At 36.4% G+C, this 19,924-nt stretch overlaps 3 protein-coding genes, 2 long non-coding RNA genes and 1 pseudogene across 8 annotated transcripts in view; 3 read left to right on the top strand and 3 right to left on the bottom strand.

The window, feature by feature from the left end:
* Positions 1 to 10,244, bottom strand: part of msi (RNA-binding protein musashi) — a 132,079-nt gene extending 121,835 nt beyond the window's left edge. Inside the window, exon 1 of one of the 2 annotated variants that reach the window (XM_069128532.1) lies at positions 10,088 to 10,244. The gene's annotated coding sequence lies outside the window, so the exon portion shown is untranslated. The remainder of the gene's footprint in view (positions 1 to 10,087) is intronic. The other variant, XM_069128533.1, reaches the window with a different exon arrangement.
* Positions 10,245 to 10,534: 290 nt separating this feature from the next.
* On the bottom strand, positions 10,535 to 11,825 carry Prosalpha2 (proteasome alpha2 subunit). Its single transcript, XM_069128548.1, has 3 exons — positions 11,699 to 11,825; positions 11,009 to 11,341; positions 10,535 to 10,938 (listed from the first exon to the last, which is right to left on the bottom strand). Exons 1-3 carry the CDS (start codon positions 11,809 to 11,811, stop codon positions 10,608 to 10,610), a joined length of 777 nt encoding a protein of 258 aa, XP_068984649.1. The 5' UTR covers positions 11,812 to 11,825; the 3' UTR covers positions 10,535 to 10,607.
* An 897-nt stretch (positions 11,826 to 12,722) lies between these two features.
* On the top strand, positions 12,723 to 13,469 carry LOC138187600 (uncharacterized). The gene is made up of 3 exons (XR_011175218.1): positions 12,723 to 12,807; positions 12,882 to 13,098; positions 13,188 to 13,469. It is a non-coding gene; the product is annotated as an uncharacterized LOC138187600 (long non-coding RNA).
* A 414-nt stretch (positions 13,470 to 13,883) lies between these two features.
* Positions 13,884 to 17,027, top strand: LOC138187590 (retinol dehydrogenase 14). 3 transcript variants are annotated; one of them, XM_069128545.1, is made up of 5 exons: positions 13,884 to 14,312; positions 15,175 to 15,340; positions 16,039 to 16,278; positions 16,348 to 16,730; positions 16,821 to 17,027. In XM_069128545.1, exons 2-5 carry the CDS (start codon positions 15,208 to 15,210, stop codon positions 16,923 to 16,925), a joined length of 861 nt encoding a protein of 286 aa, XP_068984646.1. In that variant the 5' UTR covers positions 13,884 to 14,312; positions 15,175 to 15,207; the 3' UTR covers positions 16,926 to 17,027. The 3 variants fall into 3 exon arrangements, with proteins under 3 accessions (XP_068984646.1, XP_068984644.1, XP_068984645.1); XM_069128543.1 differs by having other exon boundaries at positions 13,885 to 14,310; positions 15,073 to 15,340; XM_069128544.1 differs by having other exon boundaries at positions 13,885 to 14,312; positions 15,122 to 15,340.
* Positions 16,724 to 18,510, bottom strand: LOC138187592 (esterase E4-like; annotated as a pseudogene).
* On the top strand, positions 18,496 to 19,235 carry LOC138187598 (uncharacterized). Its single transcript, XR_011175217.1, has 3 exons — positions 18,496 to 18,601; positions 18,675 to 18,804; positions 18,888 to 19,235. It is a non-coding gene; the product is annotated as an uncharacterized LOC138187598 (long non-coding RNA).
* Positions 19,236 to 19,924: the final 689 nt, after the last annotated feature.

Below are 19,924 nucleotides of genomic sequence, written 5' to 3'. Positions count from 1 at the left end.
AGAACTTGTTTGTTCAAACTATCGCTATCCGCGTAACGAATTCAGAGGACATCGAGAGAACATAGTGCGCAACCTTTTAATCAAAAGGGACGCGAATTTTTGCATCCAGTTTTCAAGAGGTGCAATTAAAATGAAAATATGTCAAGTGACTTTGCAAAATTTTGTCAAAAGTACTTTTCATTAGTCTTGCGTTTGTTCGTTGAGGACATTCCAACGAATGCGATACGTAGATATCTATTTTGTTCATAAACATTTCTTGGGACTAAGAATAGAGAGACCAGTGCGGAGCAGAATAAGTAAATACTATCGGTAGAAAAACTTGGCAATTTGTAATTTACGAAGCTTAAAGGGACTCTGCGAAAGTTCCTGCCGGAGACACCTGGGTACCCGAGTAAACGTTGGAAACTTCGTTTCACTTTCTGGAGAAACAATCGAGCGGCATAATTTCCCGCGAGTAAGCGAGCAAAGTGTTCGCAAGCCGAATACAAAGTGGTAAACTTACCAGAATAATGATCGACTCATCGAGACTACGTGAAGCTATAGATACAAACTCGTACCTATAAAATTGTACAGATCTATAATAACAGCACGAATTTTCCAGCCCGAAAAATGCCTTCTAGACATTAGATGATGGAGGTCTGGGCAATTTGGGTACACGATATAAGGAAACGCGATAAGAATCCATTAAAATTTCATTCTCATTTCGGTCTTGACTACTAAAGCGTTTCGAAGATCACGGAGCTCCTTGAGAATATCCTCAAGCAGCGAGCAATTACGGTAGACTTTAATTAAAAATCTACTCGAACGAATTACTAGTCGCGATTTCTATTCACCCAAGTTATAAGCTCGCGAGGAAGTCGCTATTCTCAGGAACGTGTCCGCGGATGTTTCCATTTGAGAAAAGCAAAATAACGACGAAATATCAGAGGTAAAGTCGGGCGCGAACGTAACTCACGGTTCCACGAGGATCAGGTTATCGATCCTGCTAGATCCTTCCGTAGTGGTCTCAAGAATTCGATTCAAAAGCGGAAATACCGATACGAGAGATGAAAAGCATGCGCAAAGCCCAAGGATTCTTACTCCTCGTCTCATTTTTATTCCGTCGATATAATTTTTTTTCTCTACGATTTTTATATGACCAGCAATAACTTTCTTCTCGATCAAGTGGTACGTTTTACCTAGTCGTACATTTTGGACTAATTTATTAATATATGATTAATATAATGTATATGAAATTTACAAATTACAACTGACAAGTTTCCGGAACTAATAAATTATTCATAAATTAATGGACACTGATGGTACGTTGTATTACGCTTGCAGATTCAGCATTCAGCGACAAAGTTTTGTTCCTATTCGACAATGAAAATTTCATCCCAACGACTCTAAACGTGATGAAACAAGGTGAGATCGAAGCTCGGCGAGCTGATTAAGAATGCCCACCGGTTATTCCGGTATAGAGAAAGACCTTGAACCTACGGAAATTAATCTTGCGCATGGTGGTACGAGCGTAGAGGGGGATTGGAACTTTGGTCAATTACGAGGGTCGAGCCTGAGCAGCCCATAAGGGATGATCGAACGGTGAATGTCGCGATCGAACCCGCCTGCAAATTGTTTCCTCCCGATTGGATCTCTTTCTTCGTCGCCTTTTACATCCGTCTAGAAAACACTCTCAACTTCGCACCACCGATCCAGGTACCAAAATCGAAAAAGTAATATTCTTCTAATATACGAATACCTAGTTAGAATTTTTTAAGGAAACAACAATTTGCTTAAAAGCAAATCACGTTAAATGATAAACGACCTATTATTCCAAAATACGTCAGTGACACTCAACTTTATGCCACTGATCCAAATAACAAAATTGCGAAAACGAGAATCGTTAGAACGATCCTACCCCAACATACGAATATTTGTATAAATTTATTTGAAGAAAAAATAATTTGCTTGCAAGTGGATGATCCTAATTATCAAGCGATTTATCGTTTTCAAATGACTACAGGGTGAAACATAAAACGCAAGGAGAATAACGGAGGTGAAACTAAACTCACGAGAAGGAGCTGCAGTTACTTTAGATACGCGTAGATGAACAGAATTCTGCTCGAGCACCTTGTCGGGTGCTGCGGTGTACCAGCAAGGCAACCCGCATTGTCTTCGCCTCGAATCTCCATTGTTTTATCCGAGCTTGAAGTTCCTTTCCTGACGCAAGCCTGAATCCAGATATTTGTTGTCTAGGAACCGCCTGGCCGTCGTATTCGTCATGTCGAATAGGTAAGATCATCCTTAGCGTGATGTAAATTTTCTTATATGTATGAATAGGATCTCGAATCGTTGTTTCGTATACACCAAAATAAATGAAATAGACAGAAGTTTAAAAGTTTATGAGATAAAGATAGAAATTCACCTACTTAGCGAATCAAATGGAAACGATGAAAATTATATGTTAAATAGTAAGTCGTGTGATTCGACTAAAGTCAGCAAGATTCTGTGGTTCAAAATACGACCAAAATTATGAATATTTAATGAGTTTTCAAATTCGATTTTCTCAAAAACGAAACTTCCGATGTTTATAGCCGAAGGAAATAATTAATTCGTTGAACGAGGGATGAAGCGTAAGCGTGACGTTACGCGTAAAGTAAAATCTACGTCGACGTGTATGGTGCGAACGAACATTTCGGTTGCATTAAAGGTTCGAAAGCATTCAAAGAGTGATCTTGTGGTAGTTAGAGCAAAGCTGACGAGTGGTAACCGGTGGTTGAAACGACATCTCAAGTTACCGAAGGGTTCGACTTACCATCGTCGATCTTTCACCCCGCGGCATCGAGAGGGCGGCTCGCAATGAACTCGGCTTTAGACGATAAAATAGTAAACTAATCGCTGCTACGCGACTATGTTACGATACGTGCGGAAAGGAGATAATGGACTGATACCACAGGATGCGCAGGGCTAACCGCAACCTAGCATCCCGTGTACAACCCGAGACAAACTCGTCTATCACCAGCATCTACCGGTAAAATCAATCCACTCCAAATATTCCCATATTTTCCAGTTATATTAATAAGCAATTTTTCTTTTTTCACCTGAAACATAGCAGAGATTATAAAAATTGCCGCACGTATAAAGAATTCTCTCCGTCTTTGGAAACCCCATACCTCGTAGAATACATGCGTTAAAAGATATTTTTGCTCGTATGGGAAATAAATTTGTTCACCTCTAATTCGAAACGTAACGAAAAAAGTTACAGCGATTTGCTGAAAGCTCAAATTGCCTTGCGAAATATCTTTTCTATCCTGTAAAACTGTACACATCATGCAATACGCCCGTTAAAAGCCGGGCTAGAGTAAACTTTTCTCGCAGGAAAATGTGCATTCTGTTTACGAGCCACAATTAAAAGCCGCAAGCAGCTTTCCGCCGGATCCTTTTTTAACAAATTACGCCAGCGACAATATTTACATGGGAAAGTAATAACCACGAGCAACCGTCTCGCTGCGCTACCTTTTAATAAATTTATCAACCGCCGTAACTTTTTCGATGAACGCGCCAAGTGTCGTAACTCAGTTTCCACGTTGTTCCCAACTTTCCGAGTGCTGCTGCATTTTGCGTTACAAATAACGCGGATGCCGCGCATACATTCTTATTTCAGAACAAGCCTTATCCTTTCGAAACTTTAGGCAATATGTAGAAGCATGGAAATAACCGTCGGCGTTTTGTATACACGTTTATTAACAAAATAATTGCAGGGGTCATTGTTTGTCTGTTGCGTTATTCTCTGAAAAGTAAGAAGTCAAACGAGCGATTCGAGAAACCTCGTAACACTTGCGTTTAGTTTTCGTTCGGCCAAAATCAAATACGGGTTATACCAGTTTGTAGCAGTAAATTGCGTTTTAGCAAATGAAACAGCAGACAACATCGTAGTTTCGGCTAAACACGCTCGAGAATCATATTTTCATAATCTAAGCGTCGAAGTTGGAAAATGTCCGATGTTTACAGATTCACGAACGAATTACCGATTCGTTGTTGGCGATTTCCCGGAGAAATCGTAGGCCTTAGGCGCTTTAAACGGGGGTCTGGCGAGCTTTTGCAAAAACAAGTATTCCTATATCTCAAAACTTTGGCAATAGTCCTCTCCCGTGTTGGTTGAATCGTTCTCCTCTGTCGAAATCCAGAGCTGTTCCTACCTATTCGTTCGTATATGAGCGCCGGGAACACATACTCGAGCGAACGATGTGTTGTTTGAGAACTTTCCAGCGAAACTGCTATAATTCAGGGGCGGACGGCGTGCAGTTAAAAGCACGACTTTTTCTCGTCATTTACATCCAACGCGAGTCGAATAATCGACCACGACTCTTACGAATGTGATTGAAACTGCCCTACTCTTTTAGAAAATATAGCTATAGCAAGGGAATTCGTAGAAAATTCGTAATTGCTGCGCGCGAGAGCGATAGTTATGGAAATATTGTTGAATAATAGAGCAAAGTCAAGACAAAAATAAACCGGTAGACGTGATTCAAGCGCGACAATGGAGTTACGGAATAATTACGATCCGAGGAACGCGAGTCTCAAAATGCCGAGCAATTTTTCTCCGTAATTAAGAAAAGTTCCTTTCCTCGATGGCGAATGGCTAATGCATTTTTTAAGTAAAAGAGAAGCAACGAAGATTTGTAGGTCGAAATGCAATGATTAACTTGGTAAATTTGAAAAGATTCTTTAAGATCGTTGCTACTCGTTTCTTTTTCATTATTCGCAATCTGGGAAATCAAAGGAATTCCACAGAGCTTCCAAAATTCCTGTATCTCAATTAAAATGACACATTCTCGAAAATAACTTGGCGCGTGCTGGTGATTATTGAGGTGGTATGAAATAACGTTCGAGCGACGATAGTATTGATTGCACGTCGGTTACCGTATGGTTTCAGTATTAGTGACTACGTTGCACTAGCAAACTCGTCTAAACGTGAGCGGAGAAATTTCATTCTTCGCTCTATCTAAAACCTCTATGCTCGTTTCCGCGTAACTCTGTTCGATAATTTAAATAACTCAAAGCACTTATCCGTGGAAAAATATGAAAATTAGAAAAATATTTTCACCGTCATTGAGGAAAGTTTCAGATACACAGAATTCCCAAGATATTGGACACAAAAGGATGGAACGTGCGCCGCAAAACGTCAGAAGCTATTGGTTGGCAGGAAATAAATCAGTATGACGAACTAGGGCGAGAGGGAAGGAGAGGGTAAGGCAACCCCATAATTTGACATCAGCCGTGTTCCGTCAGTAACTCCGGCTTAATTACATTCCACGATGTTCGCCGCTCATTGTATTCTTGGACGAAGTTATGTTTCCCAGGACAAAGACGAAGACACCTTGAACGTTAAAAGGAATTCCCTGGTAACGCGAGTGATCTGCATCGCGCTCATACAGCGAAAATTAGTTTGATTTCGTATACGCAACCACTCATGCCCACACAGTGATACACCAAAGTATTGCAACATTTGCGACCAACTTCTATGAATCTATCGTGCCGCTTACTCGAAATATTTTGAAACAGTATTAGCATTTCGTCGTCCTTTTCTTTTCCACGTCTCTTAGATTCATTCCAAGTGTATTTCACACGTTCGCAATAATTTCGAAATGTGCAAATACTTATGGACGCTAGTGTACCTGTTTCTATGGTACCTATTCACCAAACGATGAACAAAAGTTCATCAGGAGAACTTTTTTTTATCGCTAACAAGTCCAATCATTGGTCTGCACGAACTCGGTGTTCCCACGGCGAACAAACTAGAAAGGAACAGAGCTAGCAAGCAAGGTGAACGTGTGCGAGCAAAACCGCTAGAGCTAGAAAAATGGCGCGAGAAGATAGATCGGGCAACGATCTAATTTTATCCGTGGACCGAGAGGGAGGGCACGGTCTCCCACACAGTGAAAAGGGAAAACGAGCTTCTGCAGGGCGGCTTGTGCAGGCCGGGATGAAAAAAGCTGTTCATCGGAGCTTGCGACGACGGGAAACCGAAGCGATCGACGTCATCCGGGGCTTGTCAGCTTCTGGAAGCTTTGATCGCTCGGCCGAATGCCGTTTCTCGTCAAACAGAGACAAAGACATCTCGGATAGCTGCGCTTGCAACGAAGAAGGACACGTTCTGCCTATTATATTTTACTCGCACGAGCTACGTCGAAAATATATGGACCATCGGTTTACCGGCGATCCAATGAAACGTTTCAGAAATCGTGCCCTGTTTGTTACATGTCAGGCCATTTTGGTTTCTCTACACCGTAGTTTTGGTTTCCTGTCGACCACATTGAACTAGGTTTCAATTAAATAGAGAATAGATATTCTACGAGCGATTTTGCCGATGACTAGATTAGTCCATTAAGAATCAAGCAACGGAAGAACGCGTAAAAGATGCGTTAAATCAGACCTACGACTCTTTAAGGAAAATGCTGTCTAACCTTGAAGAAGTATCGTAGGAATCTTTTATCATTTTCTCTGTGTGTATTCGCCATCTATCTTCAGCGTCGGTGAAGCTTCGAAACGTGGAAAGTAGACACATACGAGAAGAAGCGAGACGCCGGCGAAAATGTCTGACTAAATTGCTTGTCTTGCGTTCTTCCTCCTTCCTTCCTTCCTTCCTTCCTTCCTTCCTTCCTTCCTTCCTACCTACCTACCTTTCTCGCTAGTAAAAACCTACAGGATGCGACAGATGGCTCTCCGTGACACTGCAACTTTTTTGCAGGAATAAATGATTAAGAACGCAAAGACAGGAGGGGACAAGATTAAGTCGATGAATCGAGAACTTTGTTGCTATTCTTCCATAGTACATTCGCTTGAAAAAATTTCGAGTGTTTAATTGGCAGAAGAGATTCGAAGCTGTTCGTATTATAGGATTATATAGTAATTGGTGATTGATTTTCAACAACCACTTCAGTCAGTCATCGATGACGAATTCTCTATTTACGTGGCCTAATATTCCACTTTGCGTCGTGGATAACGTTACGAGAGTCCGAGTGTCGAACACGTGTGGATAACAGCCTCCTATTTGTACGTTTATTCGATATCGGTAGTCACTGCAATGTAGACAACGTGTCAAATAAACAGCGAATACCTAATATCGCCAGCTATAACCGTAACGAGAGGAGTTGGAATGATCGTTATCGAACTAACCGCGCGATTATTTAAACCGAAGCTTCTCGGACACGAACACCACTGACATAGTTTAAGAACTTGTTCTACTAGATCGGTGTACATTATACATATAGCATAGCTCTAAATATATAGATATATAGATACGTGGTATTATAGCTTTGGATACCTACTAACGTCCGTGGAAAAAGGGGACGATGGCAAAGTTCATTTACTTGTCGACGAAAATCCTTTCGCTTCACTGACTCGTGACTCGTTAATGTACGTGGCGAGAAAAATGAACGTTTCTCGTGGTTTTAATTAAACATTAATCAACTGATATTACATAGTAAAATAATAAACGAAACTTTTAGCGCGTGAAAGCAACATATAATTATTATTTTATTCGTATTTCAACGAGCTGGATTCAAGTACTTAATGTTTCATAAATTTGATATTTTATAAATTTGATAAAATGTGATATTTAAACGGAGATTAATTCTAACAATTTCGTATCGAGAATTTTGAAGTTTCAGAACGTAATATTTCAGAATATAAATTCAGAATATACATTTTTTAGAAATACAGAGTGTCGAAAAACGACATTTTGCAAAAATATAGTTAATAAATATACTCAAACTGCGTTACGTTCGTCAGAATCCAACTTTCAAAATTATCCAATGAACTAATCGGTATGTCGATTATGCAGAATATTACAAAGGAACAAATGCGGACACGATCGAATCGGTATTATGCTACCGTCCGCAAAAGTGTCAACGCTCATTACGTTTTTCGTGCAAACGGATCGCGTCTTGCATACCTAACACGCAATTAACCAGCGTGTAATTTCACTCTCATATTGTTTGTCTCGCGCGTAAAGTCCAACTGGCTGACCTCTGATAAAGAAGGAATGAAAGAGAAGGAGTAAAAGGATAAAAAAAATGCCCGTAATTAGACCCTAGTACGGTTCAAACTGTCGCGACAGATGTCCCCAACTTTCGGAAGCAAAAGTCCGAAAAGCATTAAACACGACTTCTATATATATATATATATATATATATATATATATATATATATATATATATATATATATATATTACTTAGAAGGAATTTCATTCTCAGCCAATTTTTATTAGAATAAAAGAAGGTTGTAGAACAAACGTCTAGAATAAAAAGGAAAGAAACTCTAGAATAAAAAAAGGATTCATTCTACTAAACGACTTCTTTTCTATCTCTACTCCTCTCGCCAATATTTCTGACATCCTGTATCTTCCAGCATGAAACTAAATAAATGATGATTTTAAAAAATATTTTTAAGAAATACATGATTGAATTAAAGTTCTGACAATTTTTATTTGCGTCATTATAGTCTTATTCCCCCGTATAGTGAGCAACAACCAGCGACTGTGTTAAACGAAGATGGTGGAAGCGACGGTCGATCTGAAGGTGCCGGATCTCGAAGACACTCAGATCGAAGAGGCAGAAGACAGAAAGGAAAGAAGTGGCGACATCAAGAGACCAATAGACCGAGACAAAAGCCGAAGAATATAGAATGGAAAGAGGGAGAGCTCGATGGCTTTTTAGAATTTTTAATAAGCGACATCGGCACGCTTGCGATTCTCTGCAAAAGCGGAAATGTAAATTCAGCGTTTTCGCCAGCTGGAAAGGAAGAACTGACTGGCCTCTTGTAATGCCGACATTAAAATTGCAAACCATGCAACCAGCACAGCCAAGCCTTCGTCTTCGCGAGACTGTGTGTCTCTCTTTAGCCATCTCTTTCACCCTCGCAATTCCCTCTCTTACTTTGGACGGGCATGATTGTCCGCGGAAATCTTCAAGTACCAACGTGGAAACACTGTTCGAGCAGCAGTAAATGAAAGCCGGCGTTACTCGTGGAAACGCGTCTGCGGATGCGTCATATTAAAGTCTGGTATTGTTCGTTTCGAATGCAGACGACGCTTGGAAAAGTGAGTTAGTAAGAAAAAGAGAGGGTATAGCAGCGAGACAAGGACAGATAGAAACCGAGGGATGATCGGGGATTAGCCGGGATTCGTGATTTTAAATTATTATAGGCCCGCGGTTTGTGCTCTAGAAAACGCGAATTTGCGACTCATAAACTGACGTAATATTCTGCTAATATAAAAATAAACATAAATATCGAGAATCCATGATAGTTAATTCCAACGTTCACAGACCTACTGAGTTTTTACATTTTGTTATGCTTCTTTCTAGGTTTGCGTAATTAAAGATAAATGAAATACGATAAAAAGAAATCTACTAATACAATTCGTCATCTTAGTAATATAAATTTAAAGAAGAATAAAGAAGCGATATTGATTAACTCCACAAATTGAAAAGTAAAGAAACGAGTTTCGAATTTTTTAAGTATTCGGAATATATATCATTTTCTTGTGGTAAATGAAATCATGGAAATAGATAATTTGTTTCTTTCAAAAATTCAATACTAATCACGTATTCAAGTAATAAAATAGAGAAACTTACAAAGAGTGGAGTTGAATAGTTCGGTTTCTAAGAGGCTCATACGTATTATGTATACTGCTTACCTCTCAGAAATTAGGTGTTAGATCCGACGAGAACATTACACGTAAATAATTTCAACATACTATTGCGACCTTTGCAAAAGACGAGTACGCATAAGTAAATAATAAATAATATTTCCACGACCGATCGTGACTAATGGCTGACATAAACAAACAACCGGCAACGCGACGAACACGCGATTCGATAAATGACCGTTATCGACAGTTACTAATAATTTTGCATTTTCGATAGATACGATCTTTTATCGAATGCGAAGATTAACACGTGTAAAAGTAACTCTGATTGGAATATATATTCGATATCAAAAACAAGTACATACAATACTCCGATAATCGGGATGAAGCAAGACTGCGAGTGGCAAGATGAGCATCACGAAACGCACTTTAATTGCAATGAAATGCGAGCTTACCTACGCACATCCGTTGAGAAATAGCCCGATGAGGCCGTCACGTGTTCTGCTCGATTTTTTGACAACACTAAATACCACCGAAAACTGACAGCACTACGCAACAACACACGAAACAAACCAACCGGCCGGCCGCGCACCGACTACGAAAACTCGTTCACATTTGCGCACGATCGCGCCCAACTAACATGAATGCTCGTGGCGCGCTCTATCAGAGAAATATTATATTTTCCTCATATAATTCAAAAATCGAATCTAATGAACGAATTCTATGCAACATATGATTTTAATTGGTCACAAATTTTATATCTTTAAAATTATTTTAATAATCTTCTTCCAATGAATTCCCAATAAAGCAAAAATATATCGACCTTTCAGAAATAAAAAAAGAACTTTTCCATATACACGTCACAAATAAAGGATTAATAACTTTATTTTCAATAAAACATGTCATTATAAGAATCTAGTTTATTCGCCTTAGATCGTGTGAAGATTACTGTAATAACGTAATATAAGGAATTAGTTAAGGAATATTGGCAAGGTAATCCTTGACATTGGAGGGTTCCAATCTTCTGAAACCATTTGCATCACAAATACCAACTTCTATATTATCAGCAGTCATCTGCCCTTCGAATCCTTCCTTCAAAGTTAAAATCGCAGTATGGACAGCATCATCCAGTTCCAAACTTTTGCTATATCTCTTCTCAAGGAATACTTTTCCATTTACAAAGTTTTTGCCCATTGCTGTAGCCTTCCATGCAAAGAATGCACCAGAAGGATCGCACTGGTATAAACATGGCTTCCCATTATCCCAGCCACAAATTAGCAAAGAGACTCCAAAGGGTCTGACTCCTCTATAGTTTTGCAATATATTAGTAGTATTGAATGTTCAATAAATTAAAAAATTATGTAAATGATATTTACCCAGACTGTGTGTATTCTTGCATGAGCGTGGCAACTCTCTGCACCAATTGCGCAGTAGGTATCGGTTCTTGATAAATGAGCTGATACTGCTGTGCAATTTTACGTGCTTGTTTTACTAATAATCTGTAATCTGGACCCATCCCACTGTAGACCATACCAATATGTTTCGTAATCATTTCTACTTTCTGCACGCTGTGTTCATCGTACAATATTGATTTGTGTTTGTTTTCTGTAGCAAGAACGACTCCATTTGATGCCCTGATACCAACACTAGCAGCTCCAGCAGCAACTGCAGCTAAAGCATATTCTATCTGCACCAATTTTCCAGACGGGCTGTGTAACAAAGTATATTGTGAGATATTTACGTTTTGAAACTTATTCTATATAGATATTTGACGAGTCATTATATACTCCATTGAAATCAATTCGTTTTCAATAAGAGAATAGATTAAGTAATATTAATTTTTATAACTAGCCTTAGATAAATAAAAGTACATGAAAAAATTTGCCTTCTTGTTAATATATATTCAATAATAAATCCTGTAAACTGATAAATGTATTTCATTTGTAGGTTAGGTTAATGAGAAATTTTACTAATTTATTAAACCATAAGAAGTGGACGATATTAATTATGAAGTTGAATTTATTCGTTGAAGTCAAAGAATTCTTATAAGAAATGACAACATTTACCTGAAAGTTGTTAACGAGAAGCTATATCGTTCCGAAGCCATGACAATTACTTTGCAACAATACAGGTTACTAAATACAGTGAAACTTTCGGTGCAAGGTTTGGCAACATGCATGAACGAAGAACAACAGGGATTTTTATACTAGGGATATTTTGTGTTGCTATATAAATTTGTGGTTATACTTTTAAATCAAAATTTCTGTACATTTTTTTTTACACTTATCTGCTATTATCTACTTACTATCTATTAAATTCTGCCATTATGAATCAAAATTTTGGAAATCTTGCATTTCCTCGAGACAATCCGTGAAAAATCCTTTTATCGATGCGAAGTATGTGTTTGATTAAAAAATGATCAAAAAATGGTTCTATATAGTAGGATCCAACTTCAAATAAAAGAAAAATGTCAATTTTATGACGATTTTTAACTAAATATTTCGAACGAATACCATCAAAAAATAAGATTTATCGTACTAATAAATTCTTCTACGACCTATATCAATGTATAGTGCAAAATTTTGCACATTGTAGAAAAATATCTTCGATACAACCTTGTATCTCTGCCATTGCGTTTATTAAATTAATTTCAGAATATAGTAACACAAATATCTATCATACATACAGAAATGGCCGAAGAAAATAAGAAGGATACCAAAAATCAAGTAGAAGAATTGTACGCATGGATCTCTAAGATTCCACTTTCAAAATCAACAAAGAATTTATCTAGAGACCTTTCGGATGCTGGTAGTTATAGCACGAAACAATTATTCTGAAATTCATTTAGCTTCTTGTAATTAAAATAATTAGGAAACCTGTTCCTTAGTAATAATAGCGGAAATCCTTAAAATGTATTACCCTCGCTATGTTGATCTCCATAATTACGTACCAGCCAACAGTTTAACTACGAAGACAGAAAATTGGAAAGTGTTAAATCGAAAAGTACTAAATAAAATTGACATGAAATTAACTAAAAATGTTATTAATCAGTTAGTAAACTGTCATCCTGGAGCTGCTGAAAATATGTTATTAGAAATAAGAAAGAAAATTATAAAAGATGGAATTGAACCCCGGAATCTTCAGGACCTACCACAAAATGACTCTATCGAAGAAGGTAATACAAACATTAGATACATATTGATATGAATTTAATCATAATGTTTCCAAAGTGTATAATATTTTGTTTAGGCAATAATATAAAAGTTACGGCAAAGTTATCAAAGAAATCAATGTCAAGTCCTGCTGGTCACCCAATTTTGAAGGCTCTTGATTGTAAGAGATCAATATTTACACGCGCCAAAGAAATGTTCTACTTTATATTGGAATGGCTCATAAGTTGGCTATACACCTGGAATTACTTTCAAAATATAAAGTTTCAATTAGAGAATCAAAATTCATGTAAGTTGTATGTATACCTACCAAAATTAAAAGATGGTAGTATATAGATGAATTCCTCTGCAAAAGAATTTCCACATATTTTTCTACCTGTTAAAGTGAAAGAAGATGCCGAGGCGTCTAGAACACAAAGAACATTGGAGAATATCAACGAAGAAGACGCTGTTCCTCGTCACGTATACGCGCAATTAAGACGAAAAATCCGGAAGATCGACGATATTATCTGCACCCTAAATCACAAGCTTGCGTACCTTGAGAGCACGATAAAGCTGAAAGACCTACGAATATCCAACCTAACGTCGGAGATCATAGACAACACTGTGGAATCCAAGCAATTTGCAAAAAACCAAATAAACGATGCACAAACTTCGATCGCATGATGTTCAGAAAAAAGTAAAAATAGAGAAACAGTGCCAATGATACTAAATAAATACAATTACCATAGAACTAATTAGGATACTTGTCGCTTTATCTTTTTTAAAGATGATGTATATTAATTCTCCACGTATGATTTAGATATACTAGTTACAATCATAAAATTTTTATGTACTTCTACTTTTACATAACTTCAACGAAACGTTTAGTGATAATTTCTTCGTGTAATAATACTCGTTCCGTATACTCCTAATTGTGTATGATCGCTCTCATTCATATTCACTACGTCATAAATATGAATTTTAAATGTTTAAATACGTGCAAGATTTTTTTTACGTTATAACGAATATTAATGAGGCGACACACTATGCTAACGTTTAGAGGATCATCAGTCTGAAACGATTGATATTGGAGGAAAGTGGCACTTAAATAAAAATAGAAAACACTTTATACTATAATGTTTCACTCGACACGAAGTTTTTATCTTTGAAAATCGTCACACTGATCTGAAAAGACGATAAAACAAAAACGCATGCTATTTGACTACATTCGACATTGTAAAGGCAAAGAGAAACACACTTGACATGGACTAACTACGTGAATACGTATACATATATATTCAAGACGCTCGGGATTGAAAAATGTAACGAGCTCCTTTTCAAAACGAGGCTACGAGAAACTTGACATTAAGGTTTGTAAAAGCCACTCTCTCATCACTGTTCTCTACGAAGAGAGAGTGGGGTAATGCTTGGTGCAGGGTCACGTATCGCAATGTCAGTACAGAGGCAACACTTCGCCAGAAACGGCGACTCTTGAGCCAGTCTGAATGAAAATTTGGTAGCGACTGGTGTGAGTATAATTCAACGTTAAATTAACAGAATTTTTCTGCCGGCTTTTTGTGCTTACTGCTTGACACTTTTAACGCTGTTCTTTTGAAATTCGTCTACCGTTCTCATTCGACTGTAATCACATTAATATATTCTATTGTTTCATTTATTGCAAGTAAAATGGCTTTCTACGCCTGTAGATGAACACAAATTGCAAAATTAATTACTCCATTTAATAATTTTCATGAAATTATATATAAATTTCATAATTTTGTGCAGAATAGTTTACATATAATTGGAAAGTATGTAAGTATGAAGAAAATGTTTTATCGCATATACATGCGTTACCGTAACAAGATATGCACAGGTGCACAAGTTTCACGAAACGAAATTTTAATATTAGGATACTACATCCTAAAAAGAGTAGCTATTTTACACGTTACTTTGTACAATTTATTCTATGAGGTAGAACGTCATACTTTCAGTCTCTAATCGTTCGCGTTCATGGTCGTCTACTTTTTACTAGCTGCATATGTCGTAAAAGAATAAAATTTCCGGTTCTTAAGTATAAACATATGTATATGAGAAGAAAATTTTGTTTTTCATAATTTGTTAAGTCCATCGAGATCTGAAAATTGTATAAAGCCTCCAGATTCTAATTGAATTAACACACGTTCGATATCTATATTGTCTATGTAAATTTACTCCGCAATGTTCTTTCTTTATTACATTTCAATAAATGTTATTATAATATACTGGCAATTTATATACTATCCATTTAGCTCATGTTAGCAAAAATGCTACATTGCACGACGTTGTATCTGGCTGCAGCTGCATTGCTTGCTGTATTTTTGTTCTTTTTGGCGGTCTACTTTTTCATGCAGTACACGTTCGGAGTTTGCAAGAGTAAGAACAGAATGGATGGAAAGACAGTGATAATCACTGGATGCACATCCGGCATTGGAAAAGAAACTGCGAAAGATATCGCGAAAAGAGGAGCGAGATTGATCATGGCCTGTCGAAATATGGAGTCAGCGAACAAATTAAAAGGTTCATCTTAAATCTTACTTTTATCATAATAAAATTAAATCACCATCATTGTTCAAGTTCTATTGCGTTTTAAATAAACAAAAGGTCCTTAGGATTTGTTTAAGATGAGGCAATATAATCAATTACAAATGTATTCAAATTAAGTAAGACGATTATGTTTATACTATAAATAGACATTAAATCTTTGAAATCATTTGTATTGCTAATTGTAACTTGGTTAGCACTTAACTACAAAACTGTAAAAAACTATTTAGAGGAAAAATGATATATTAATATGATACACTTCCGCAGCTGTTGCAACAACCTTTGAAACTAAATAACTTTTTTAAAATTGAATCAACGACTTGGGTTTTTTGAGAAATTAAAAGGATCAGTTTATTAAATGACGTACAAAAAATATTTTGAAAAATTGTAATTGCTCGCGAAGAAAAAGGTAGAGATCGAATTTTTCAACTTTTTTATCTGGGCTCGTAATGAAAATTTAAATAACACATATTGAACATTCATATCAGTTATATATATGCTAAAAATTTTATCGATATCAGTTTATGTAGAAACAAGCGACAGGTATCGAAATTTTCAGCATGTATACAGCATGTATATGAACATGTATGTTGGAAGTCGCTATATATTTAAAGAACAAAACTTTCTTGTTTTATATATTTTTTATTTCACAATTCAAATTTGTTGTTTCATAGAGGAATTAATAAAAGAATCAGGCAACGAGAACATCGTTGCTCGAGAGTTAAACTTGTCGTCACTGACTTCGGTAAGAGAATTTGCGCAGCAAATAAACCGTGAAGAGTCTAGGTTGGATGTATTAATTCATAACGCAGGAACTGCAGACTTATTCAAAAAAAAAGTGACGGAAGACGGTCTGGAAATGACTATGGGAACAAATCACTATGGTCCATTTTTACTTACACATCTTTTGATCGGTACGACAATTTCATTTTTAACGATTTCCTTCTTCATCCTAAGATACTACTTGCAGAATTATTTTGCAGACTTACTAAAACGATCGAAACCAAGTCGAATAATCGTCGTTGCATCGGGACTGTATTACTTAGCGAGATTAAATTTAAACAATGTAAATCCAACGACGGCCTTGCCTGGCTATTTGTACTATGTTTCCAAATATGCAAACATCGTTTTTACACTAGAATTAGCACGACGTCTTGAAGGTTCTGGTGTGACAGCCAATTGTCTGCATCCTGGTCTAATAAGCACTGGAATCTGGAAAAGTGTTCCGCCTCCATTTTCTTGGGGATTAAATTTTTTGCTGAACACATTTTCCAAAACAACCGAACAGGGCGCGCAAACAACGATACATCTAGCAGTGTCCAGTGAAGTTAGTGGAATTTCTGGCAAATATTTTTCGGATTGTCGTGTAAGCAAAACTTGCCACAATTTGTTGTTTACAAATAGCATTTCTTAAATAACGATGATATTGTTTACTGCTACATATCATTAATTTTAGGAAACCGAACTTCCTCACGGAATAAAGAATCCATCTCAAGGTAAAAAGTTTTGGGAACTCAGTGAAACCATGGTGAAACTCCAATCATCAGATCCAAAAATATAATAGTTCACATAAACATATTTTGTTAATCTATGTAAAAAATCTATGTAATCTATTTTAAAAACTGAAAATTTTCTGTAATTAAAAGGCTTCTAATTCGTTAAACTTTTTGTATGAATGATTTGTATTTAATTATCCCGCAAAGTGATAATCGAGAAATAGTAATACGTTTCTCATATTTCATTTACACATTCTAATTTGATTTAGAAAAATAATAACCATTGATGTTGCACTCGCGTAATATTCTATTGAAAATATAATATAATATAGAATTAGCAATCACAGAAATAGGTTCTTATTTATGTGTTTAATGTTCCATCGCATTTGAGACTTAGAGTGTAGGGAACAATCTTTCCCATTCTCGCATTCTTTCAAGAAAGAACTCAAATTTGATCGATGGATGAAGATTCAGCTCCAGGAAATTGCCATGCTCGGATACCAATCTACCCCATCTTACATTCCTGAGTTGACCATCGTGCTTACGGATCGGTTCGCCGTTCATAACAAAATTCGACTATATGCTGGTAGAAATTTCCATCATAGGGATCTCTGGTGCGTCGCTGTTGAAGTATGGGAAACGGCTCTTTATGAAAAAAAGATACTGAAGATCGTCATGATGACATACACCTGAAGGACACGTAAAACGTTTAAAATATGGTACTCATTGTGTTTCCAGAGAAACGAAGAGTAAACAGTTTTACCATATGGTATAGCGGCATTCAACATATAAAAGTTATATCGTCCTTGGAAAGCAAATTTATAAAAATATACCGGGAATTTCGAATACGTAACAAATAACTTGATTACTCGGTACATAGGAAATTTAGTTATAGCATCACCATATATCTGAAAAAGATTTGATATTTTGTTTATGATTTCAATGGTAAACAAATTACAATTAGAGCACGAAGAGAATTTGATACGTACATCACCGAGCTTTCTGTAGCTAGCCCAGCTAAGTGGCTGATCGTTGAAATAGAATTATCGTAATTCCCTACTGACGTAATTCGCTCGCGATGTATTACGATCGTAGATAAATACGATCGGAGCGAGAGCATTTCAATTATCGTTCAACTCAGGGTACACAGAATTACTTCCTAATGTGGCATTTTCATACACTGCGCAATTCAATAAAACAATTGGATATACTCAATTTTCATATCTTTATAATATATTTATGCAAAATATCTTAATTCGAATACTCACAAGCAGGTATACCGCTAAATTCGACTTCCGTAACTCCCATCATTAAAGGAACATGATAGAAACTCTCGTGCTTTATCGCGTCGGACGGCTGTTCAAACAGGAACGTTTACACACCAGGAACTTCCGGTTCCACAACTGGTGACCAGAGCACAATAGGATTTCCACGCCAATCCTGTCAAAAATATAATATCACTAATGTTCCTAGTTGACCAGATTTTTACATGCTGGGTCTATATTGTTATATCAAACTCACATATAAGTCGCGAAACGTGTCCGAGAAGTTTTCTACAGGCTTTGAGCGGAAACAGCGCACCATAGCACTAGTCGAATCAGTAGGGCAATCAAATAATCGTACCTGTCTTTGAGCTAGCTACAATTGTCCATGTTGCGATATTCCGGAATAAACTATTAGTTTTATAGCCGAAGAACTCATCGCCATAGCTCTGTGAAGCAGTGTTTCAAATTATTGATAAGTAATATATAACTTTCTAATAAAATTTAGTTACTTGTATTATATCCATATTATATTATACATATTTATTTCAGTTAGTCTCCTTTCTTATACGATATTGCACATCTAAATCCATGGAATGCCAAATCTGTTATACAAGGAATAATCAACAAAAAGCACCATGACTTTGAGAAACATAAGAAGAATTACCCTGGCCTAGATATAGTATGTTTAACGTATAATTATATTAAAAATATATTTTCAACAGTATTAATCATAATCTTCTAATAAACATCTTTTTCTTTCAGCTTGTTTTCTTCAAATTGTTTTCTTTGATATTTCCAATGTCTGATTTCAGACATCCTGTAACTATCGCCTGTGCAATATTTATGTCTGAAATACTACTTGGATGTCGTATTAAAAATGAAATAGATATTTCAAAGGATCTTTTTATACTAACTCTTACATTAGAGTCGTATATTCTATACAAATATGACGGTAAGAAACAGAAGACTGTGTCCAGGGAGAAAGGTGAAAGAGAAAAATTGTTCCACAAAAATAAAATAGAAATGAAAGGTGCTATGCGTGAAATACGAAGAGACAGAGCTTTCTTAACGAAACTACAAATAAAACAACAGATTAAGAGCGATGAAGAACGTTAAGCGCAAGGTACAAGAAATCTGGCAAAGTTTCAGTGCAACAGAGTGAATTAGAGAAATTGAAACGGAAGAAGTAATAGTAATAGAATAAGCCGCACAACGATGACTTCGGATATAAAGGACCGTGTTCACTATATTAGCGTTTTTTTAAGATTCTTATAATTTCATTAACTGTAATAAATGTAAATAAACAGTTTCATAATAAGAAAATCTTTTAACGCATTTCGTTTGTGAAAACAATACTGTAATTGTATTATATGGAGGTAATTGCTTATGGAAAAAACTAGTAGGAGGCTTAGTTTTCAAGAAAAACGAGTTCGAATATTTGTCGAGTGTACTTGAATTTGGCTAATTACCGAGTGCAATAAACAGTCAGAAGAAGGTTATTCTGCACGCGAAAATGAATTAAAAGTGTGATATAAAATTTGTCAATTAAGAAATTTAATTAAGAATTGTCCTCGTGTACACGTGTGTTAGATTTGCAAATTTATCTTTCTCGAAAACAAACCGTCTTGTGAATAAATTTTATTCTACATTTCCGATTTATTTTCACATCTAGAATAATCTGATTATTTACTTCTACCTAGTCTGGAATTAGCAATGTTCGAAGAAATTTTATATACGTGTTTCTATGACTCATAAGATCTTGACAATTCCGTGAGAATGTCTTGATTTCTGATTCCTGA

Source organism: Bombus flavifrons, chromosome 15, assembly GCF_040668555.2.
Source record: "Bombus flavifrons isolate JBK064 chromosome 15, iyBomFlav1_principal, whole genome shotgun sequence".
Classification (NCBI taxonomy): domain Eukaryota; kingdom Metazoa; phylum Arthropoda; class Insecta; order Hymenoptera; family Apidae; genus Bombus; species Bombus flavifrons.
The sequence above is the reverse complement of the archived record's forward strand: the minus strand, read 5'-3'. Positions and strand labels throughout refer to the sequence as shown.